This window comes from Ciconia boyciana, chromosome 16 (genome assembly GCF_034638445.1).
Source record: "Ciconia boyciana chromosome 16, ASM3463844v1, whole genome shotgun sequence".
Taxonomy (NCBI): domain Eukaryota; kingdom Metazoa; phylum Chordata; class Aves; order Ciconiiformes; family Ciconiidae; genus Ciconia; species Ciconia boyciana.
Window position 1 is genome coordinate 15,425,066 of NC_132949.1, and position 7,919 is coordinate 15,432,984.

A 7,919-nucleotide genomic window follows, 5' to 3' on the forward strand; every position below is an offset into this window, starting at 1 on the left:
GCCTTTGGGGGAATTTGGAGGGGTAATAGGGGGAGATTGGAGCACTGGGGGATTTGGGGAAGATTGGGGGCTTGGGGGATTTGGGGAGAGAGTGGGGGTTTGGGGAGAACTGTGGGGAGATTGGAGCACTGGAGGGGATTTGGGGGAGAGTGCGGGGTTTGGGGGATTTGGGGGAGATTGAGGCCTTTGGGGAGAGATTGGGGCCTTTGGGGGGAATAGGGGGAGATTGGAGCACTGGGGGATTTGGGGGAGATCGGAGCGCTGGGGGATTTGGGGGGAGAGTGGGGGTTTGGGGGAACTGTGGGGAGATTGGGGCCTCTGGGGGATTTGGGGGAGATTGGGGCTTTTGGGGGAGATTGGAGCCCTGGGGAGGTTTTGGGGCAGAGCGGGGCCTTTGGGGAAACGGTGGGGAGAGAGGGGCTTTGGGGGAGATTGGGGCCTTTCGAGTGATTTGGGATAAAATCGGGCGTTTGGGGTGAATTGGGGGGAGAGAGGGGCTTTGGGGGAGATTGGGCTGATTTGGGAGGAGATGGGGGCCTTTGGGAAAATTTGGGGGGGGGGATCGGGGCTTTTGGGGCGAATTGCAGGGAAATCGGGGCCTTTGGGGAGGATTTTGGTAAAATCGGGGCCCTGAGGCCCACTTGGGGTGCAGTTGGCACCTTTGGGGTGACTGGGGGGTGGGGGCCGGGGGATTTGGGGTGAAATCGGGGGGTTCGGGGTGGAATTGCGGCCTTTGGGGCGATTCGGGGTGAAACCGGGCCCCGCGGGGGGGGGGGGTGTAAGATGGCGGCCGCGGGACTCCCCCACCGTCCCGGCAGCCCCCGCGCGCCCCGACTACAACTCCCGTCGTGCCCCGCGCGGCGGCCACGCCCACTCCCGTCGTGCCCCGCGCTGCCCGCCGCGGCGGCGGCGGCCACGGTGAGGGGCGGCGGGGGGGCCCGGGGGTCGGGCAGCCGCGGGAGCGGGCCCGGGGGGACCCGCGGGGGGCGGCGGGGCCTGCGGGGAGCGAGGGGCCGGGGGCTTCGTGGGGCTCCTCAGCAGGCCCGGGGGCGGCGGGGAACAGCTCCCTACTCCCTCCCCTCCCTATTCCCCTCCCCTCCCTATTCCCCTCCCCTCCCTGACCCCGTTCCCCACCCCGTAACCCCTCCCTCCCCTGCCCCCACCCCCACAGCTCCCTCCCGCCTCCCTGACCCCCTCCCCACCCCGCAGCCCCTCCCCAACCCCATGTCCCCCTCCCCACCCCACCGCACCGCTCCTCCCCCTCCCTGACCCCTCCCCCACCCCGCAGCCCCTCCCCAACCCCGTGTCCCCCTCCCCGCCCCACAGCCCCGTATCCCCCTCCTCAGCCCCTCCCCGTCCCCCACCCCACAGCCCCGTGCCCCCTCCTCATCCCCCGTGCCCCCCAGGCGCCGCCATGGGGCTGAAGGCCTGGCAGAAGGCCCTCTTCCCGCTGCGCTCGGTGGGGGCCGTGGTGCGGCTCTTCGAGGCCGAGCTGCGGCAGCCGGAGCCCGACCTGGTGCTGCTCTCGCTGGTGCTGGGCTTCGTCGAGCACTTCCTGGCCGTCAACCGCGTCCTCCCCACCAACGTCCCCGGCATCAGCTTCGAGGCCCGCCCGGGCCCCGAGCCCCACACCCTCGCCTACTTCCCCGTGGCCGAGCTCTCCATCGTGGCCGCCCTCTACGCCCGCTTCACCGCCCAGATCCGGGGGGCCGTGGACCTCTCCCTCTACCCCCGTCCCGACGGCTTCTCCTCCCGGGACCTGGTGAAGAAAGTCTCCGACGTCATCTGGAACAGCCTCAGCCGCTCCTACTTCAAGGATCGGGCCCACATCCAGTCCCTCTTCAGCTTCATCACCGGTCAGGGGGAGCTGCGGGCTGCCCCGCGGCAGCTGGGGGGGCTGTGGGGTGCCCCACGGGACTTGGGGTCGCTTTGAGGGCTGCCCCATAACTGATACGGGGTCAGCGGGGTGCCCCACGGGGCTTGGGGTCGCTTTGAGGGCTGCCCCATAACTGACATGGGGTCAGTGGGGTGCCCCACAGGGCTTGGGGTTGCTTTGAGGGCTGCCCCATAACTGACGTGGGGCCAGTGGGGTGCCCCACAGGGCTTGGGGTTGCTTTGAGGGCTGCCCCATAACTGACATGGGGTCAGTGGGGTGCCCCACGGGGCTTGGGGTCGCTTTGAGGGCTGCCCCATAACTGACATGGGGTCAGTGGGGTGCCCTGCGGGGCTTGGGGTCACTTTGAGGGCTGCCCCACAGCTGGTAAGGGGGTTGTGGGCTGCCCCATGGTGGTGGGGGTCACTTTGGGGGTGCCCCATGGCAGCTGAGGGGGCTGGGGGGTGCCCTGTGGGGCTTGGGGTCACACTGGGGGGTGCCCCATAACTGACAAAGGGTCTGTAGGCTGCCCCACAGTGGTTTGGGTCAGTTTGGGGCCTGCCCCGTAGGGCTTGGGGTCACTTTGGGGCTGCCCCACAGCTGATAAGAGGGCTGTGGGGTGCCCCACGGTGCTTGGGGTCATTTTGGGGGCTGCCCCATGGCAGCCAAGGGGGCTGTGGGGTGCCCTACGGTGCTTGGGGGTCACCTTAGGGCCTGCCCCACAGCGTCTGTGAGGGACACCCCCTGCTGGGTGACCCCGGGGGGCCGCCCCGTAGATGATAACGGGGCTGTGGGCTGCCCCACAGCGCTCGGGGGTCGCTTTGGGGGCCGCCCCCCAGCCCGCAGGGTGTCTGGCCTGCCCCGCAGCGCTCGGGGCTCACTTAGGGGCCACCCCACGGCGGGACGGCCCCGCAGCCGCGTGCGGACCCCGGGGGGGCCGTGGGGCGGCAGCCCCCCTGAGCCGGCCCCACGCCCCCGCCCCCCAGGGACGAAGCTGGACAGCTCGGGGGTGGCCTTCGCGGTGGTGGGGGCCTGCCAGGCCCTGGGGCTGCCCGACGTCCACCTGGCCCTGTCCGAGGACCACGCCTGGGTGGCCTTCGGGGCCGGCGGCGAGCAGACGGCCGAGGTCACCTGGCACGGCAAGGGCAACGAGGACCGGCGGGGACAGACCGTGAACGCCGGCGTGGCCGAGAGGGTGGGGACGGGGCGGGGGGACACGGGGGGGGACAGGGGCTGGAGGGGACAGACCGGGAACGGTGGCGTGGCCGAGAGGGTGGGGACGGGGCGGGGGGACACAGGGGACAGGGAGAGGGGTGACAGGGGCTGGAGGGGACAGACCGGGAACGGTGGCGTGGCCGGGAGGGTGGGGGACGGGGCGGGGGGACACGGGGGACATGGGGGACAGGGAGAGGGGTGACAAGGACTGGAGGGGACAGATGGTCAATGCCAGCGTGGCCGGGAGGGTGGGGACGGGGCGGGGGGACACGGGGGGGACAGGGAGAGGGGTGACAGGGGCTGGAGGGGACAGACCGGGAACGGTGGCGTGGCTGGGGGGGCAGGACAGGGGACACCCAGGGGCATGGCCATGGGGACAGGGAGGACACAGGGGGACAAGGATGGGCATGGGGGGCGTTCAAGGGGACAGGGATGGGGACACAAAGGGACAGAGACAAGGGGAGATGGGGATGGGGGGACACCCAGGGGGACGGGGGGGGACGGGGGACACGGGCAGCTGGGGACAACGAGGACGGGCGGGGACAGACAGTGCCAGCAGCGTGGCGGAGAGCGCGGGTGCCTCGGCGGGGGTGGGGGGACGCAGGGGGACGCGGGCGGATGTCACCTGTGTCACCGCCGGTCCCCGTGTCCCCCCCAGAGCTGGCTCTACCTGAAGGGCTCGTACCTGCGCTGCACGCGGCACATGGAGGTGGCCTTCATGGTCTGCGCCATCAACCCCTCCATCGACCTGCACACCGACAGCCTCGAGCTGCTGCAGCTCCAGCAGGTGGGGCGGCCGTGGGGCCGGCCGTGGGGCAGGGGGGGCGGCCGTGGGGCACCCCCCAGCTCCTCCTTCCTCTGCCCTTGCAGCGCCTGCTCTGGCTGCTCTACGACTTGGGGCACCTGGAGAGGTGAGAGGCTTCCCCCCCACCCCCCGACCCGCCGTGGGGCTGCCGGCCCCCCGACCCGCCGTGGGGCGGCCCCCCGACCCGCCGTGGGGCTGGCCCCCCGACCTTCCCCGCAGATACCCCATGGCTCTGGGCAACCTGGCCGACCTGGAGGAGCTGGAGCCCACCCCGGGCAGACCCGACCCCCTCACCATCTACCACAAGGTGAGCCGTGGGGCCGGGCGCCGTGGGGCCGGGCGCCGTGGGGCAGGGTGTGGGGCTGACCCCCCACCCCGGCCCCCGTCCCAGGGCATCCTCTCGGCGCGGACCTACTACAACAACGAGCACATCTACCCCTACATGTACCTGGCCGGGTACCACTGCCGCAACAAGAACGTCAAGGAGGCGCTGGAGGCCTGGGCCGACACGGCCACCGTCATCCAGGAGTGAGCTGGGGGCGATGGGGGCCCGGGGTCTTCGGGGTCCCCAGCCCTCGCCGGGGGCCGGGGGGCTGTCTGGGGGGGTCTCTCTTTCTCTGTGTCGCTGTTGGGGGTGGGGGCCGTGGGGCAGCCGTGGGGCTGGGAACAGGGGTGGCCCTGCCTGGGACGGGGCTGGGCTCTTGGGGGTCAGTATCCCCCTTTGGGGTTGTGGGGTGGCCTGTGCTCCCCCCCATCAGAGCCGTGGGGCAGCCATGGGGCTGGGAACAGGGGGTGGCCCTGCCTGGCAGCGGGCTGGGCTCTTGGGGTCCCTCTCGGGGGTCCCCAGCCCTCTCGGGGGGGGAGGGTGTCTGTGTCCTTCTCTGCAGCTGTGGGGCAGCCTGTGCCCCCCCACCCTGCCAGGGCTATGGGGCGCCGTGGGGCTGGGAAGAGGGGGTGTCCCTGCCTGGGTTCGGGCTGGGCTCTCAGGGGTCCCCCCTCCCTCCCCGGGCTCCGTGTCCCTCTCGGGGGTCCCCAGCCCCCTCTGTGGCCGTGGGGCAGCCCCCCCTCAGCGCCGTGGGGCAGCCCCCCAGCCCCCCGTCTCTGCCCCACAGCTACAACTACTGCCGGGAGGACGAGGAGATCTACAAGGAGTTCTTCGACGTGGCCAACGACGTCATCCCCAACCTGCTGAAGGAGGCGGCCAACGCCGCCGAGCCCCCGGGGAGGGCGACGGCGCCGAGGTGGGGGGCCCCGGGTTGGGGGGGCCCTGGGCGTGGGGCGCCCCACGGGGGAGGTCTGCCTCGCGTGGGGCGTCCCTGCCGTGGGGTGCTGCGTTTGGGGGGGTGGCGGCACGTCGGGGGGGCCCTCACCTCTGGGGGTGGCATTTTGGGGGCCCGCGTCTGGGGGTCACCATTTGGGGTGCCTGGGGGTGCCCCACATCCGGGGGTCCCCATTCGCGCTGCCCCACACAGGGGGGAGCCCCCGTTTGGGGTGGGGTGCCCGCAGGCAACGCTGGGCTGGGGGGTGTTCCTGCTGTGGGGCGCCCCACAGAGAGAGCCTGCGTTTGGGGGGGTCCAGGGGGTGCCCAGGTATCGGGGGCTGCATTGGGGTGTGCTACGGGGGGCTGCATTTGGGGGGGCCCAAGGGGGTGCCCCACGTATGGGGGGGGGGCTGCACTTGGGGGTCCCCGCTGGCAGACGGCCCCCTGCCCACCGTGGGGGGGGGGGTCCCCCGTGCGGCACGCCGCGTGTTGGGGCGCCCGCCCCCCCTTTTGGGGGGCCGCCTGGCCCCGGGGGTCCCCACGCGCCCCCCAGCCCCGGGGCGGGGGTCTCGGCGCTGCAGGACCCCGAGTGCTTCGCCCACCTCCTGCGCTTCTACGACGGCATCTGCAAGTGGGAGGAGGGCAGCCCCACGCCCGTGCTGCACGTCGGCTGGGCCACCTTCCTCGTCCAGTCCCTCGGCCGCTTCGACGGGCAGGTCGGGGGGCTTGGGGGCTCCCCGGGGCTTGGGGACCCCGGGAACGTGGGGGACCCCAGGGGCGCGGGGGCCCGGGGGGCCCGGGGGAGGACGGGGCAGCCCCGCGGCGCGGCTGGCGCTCTGCCTCAGATGCTCCCGATGGGCAGGTGAGGTTTGGGGGGGCCCTGGGGGGTCCCTGGGGTCCCCCATGTCCTACCTGGGGTCCCCGGTAACCTCTGGGGGGTCTCCAGGGGCCCCCATGTCCCCTGAGGTGACCCCAGACCCCCTGTGTGTGTCCCCCCCGGGCCCCCTGTGTGTCCCCTGTGTCCCCCTCCAGACCCCTGTGTGGGTCCCCGGACCCCCTGTGCGTCCCTCGCGGTGACCCCAGACCCCCTGTGTGTCCTCCTGGACCCCTGCGTGTCCCCCGTGTCCTGTGCGGTGACCCCGGACCCCTGCATGTCCCCCTGCGCGTCCCTCGTGGTGACCCCAGACCCCCTGCGTGTCCCCCGTGTCCCTCGTGGTGACCCCGGACCCCTGTGTGTCCTCCTGGACCCCTGCGTGTCCCCCGTGTCCCTTGCAGTGACCCCGGACCCCTGCGTGTCCCCCGTGTCCCTCGTGGTGACCCCGGACCCCTGTGTGTCCCCCTGCGCGTCCCTCGTGGTGACCCCGGACCCCCTGTGTGTCCCCCGTGTCCCTCATGGTGACCCCGGACCCCTGCGTGTCCCCCGTGTCCCTCATGGTGACCCCGGACCCCTGCGTGTCCTCCTGGACCCCTGTGTGTCCCCCGTGTCCCGTGCGGTGACCCCAGACCCCAGACCCCCTGTGTGTCCCTCTGCGCATCCCTCGCGGTGACCCCGGACCCCCTGCGTGTCCCCTGTGTCCCTCGCGGTGACCCCAGACGCCCTGTGCGTCCTCCTGGACCCCTGCGTGTCCCCTGTGTCCCTCGCGGTGACCCCGGACCCCCTGCCCGCCCCCAGGTCCGTCAGAAGGTGACGCTGGTGTCGCGGGACGCCGACCCCCGAGGACGAGGACGCCGGCAGCGAGGACCCCGGGAGGGCCGCCGCCGGGGCCCCGCCGCGAGTCCAAGCCCGAAGAGCCCCTCTCCCCAAGAAGCCCCCGACCGCCGCCGGCCCCCCGGCCCGCGCCCGAGGAGCCCCTCTGCCCCCGCCGCCGCCGCCGCCGCCCCTCCCGCCACGGGCCCCCCGCCGCCGCCGCCGCCCGCGCCCGGGGGCCTGGTGCTGGTGTTCCAGAGCGAGAAGATGAAGGGGATGAAGGACCTGCTGCGCGCCCCCAAGATCAACTCCAGCGCCATCAAGCTCCAGCTGACGGCCCAGTCCCAGGTGCAGCTCAAGAAGCAGAAGGCGGCGCCCAGCGACTACACCCTGGCCTTCCTCAAGAGACCCCGCAAGGGCCTCTGAGCCCCCGGGCCCCCCCGGGACCCCCCCGGGACCCCGCAAGGGCCTCTGAGCCCCCGGGCCCCCCCGGGACCCCCCCCGGGACCCCGCAAGGGCCTCTGAGCCCCCGGGACCCCCCCGGGGACCCCCGGGACCCCACAAGGGCCTCTGAGCCCCCGGGACCCCCCCCGGACCCCGCAAGGGCCTCTGAGCCCCCGGGACCCCCCCGGGACCCCCCCCGGGACCCCGCAAGGGCCTCTGAGCCCCGGGACCCCCCGGGGACCCCGGGACCCCACAAGGGCCTCTGAGCCCCCGGGACCCCCCGGGACCCCGCAAGGGCCTCTGAGACCCCCCCGGGACCCTCCCGAGACCCCGCAAGGGCCTCTGAGCCCCGGGACCCCCCAAGACCCCGCAAGGGCCTCTGAGCCCCGGGACCCCCGGGACCCCTGGGACCCCGCAAGGGCCTCTGAGCCCCCCGGGACCCCGCAAGGGCCTCTGAGCCCCGGGACCCCCCGGACCCGCAAGGGCCTCTGAGCCCCCGGGACCCCCCCGGGACCCCTGGGACCCCGCAAGGGCCTCTGAGCCCCCCCAGACCCCCCCGGGACCCCGCAAGGGCCTCTGAGACCCCCGGGACCCCTGGGACCCCGCAAGGGCCTCTGACCCCTGGGACCCCCCG

At 73.3% G+C, this 7,919-nt stretch overlaps 1 protein-coding gene across 1 annotated transcript; it reads left to right on the plus strand.

Annotated features, from left to right (window-relative positions):
• Positions 1 to 766: 766 nt before the first annotated feature.
• On the plus strand, positions 767 to 7,368 carry MEN1 (menin 1). The gene is made up of 10 exons (XM_072880801.1): positions 767 to 918; positions 1,407 to 1,856; positions 2,860 to 3,068; positions 3,747 to 3,875; positions 3,959 to 3,999; positions 4,113 to 4,200; positions 4,285 to 4,421; positions 5,006 to 5,125; positions 5,687 to 5,870; positions 6,827 to 7,368. Exons 2-10 carry the CDS (start codon positions 1,415 to 1,417, stop codon positions 7,265 to 7,267), a joined length of 1,791 nt encoding a protein of 596 aa, XP_072736902.1. The 5' UTR covers positions 767 to 918; positions 1,407 to 1,414; the 3' UTR covers positions 7,268 to 7,368.
• The last annotated feature ends 551 nt before the right edge of the window (positions 7,369 to 7,919 follow it).

Coding starts and splice junctions, on each gene's coding strand:
- MEN1 (XM_072880801.1), top strand. CDS start 1,415: ATGGGGCTGAAGGCCTGGCAGAAGGCCCTCTTCCCGCTGCGCTCGGTG. Junction 3,069..3,746: donor ACGCCGGCGTGGCCGAGAGG/GTGGGGACGGGG, acceptor TGTCCCCCCCAG/AGCTGGCTCTACCTGAAGGG. Junction 4,000..4,112: donor GACTTGGGGCACCTGGAGAG/GTGAGAGGCTTC, acceptor CCTTCCCCGCAG/ATACCCCATGGCTCTGGGCA.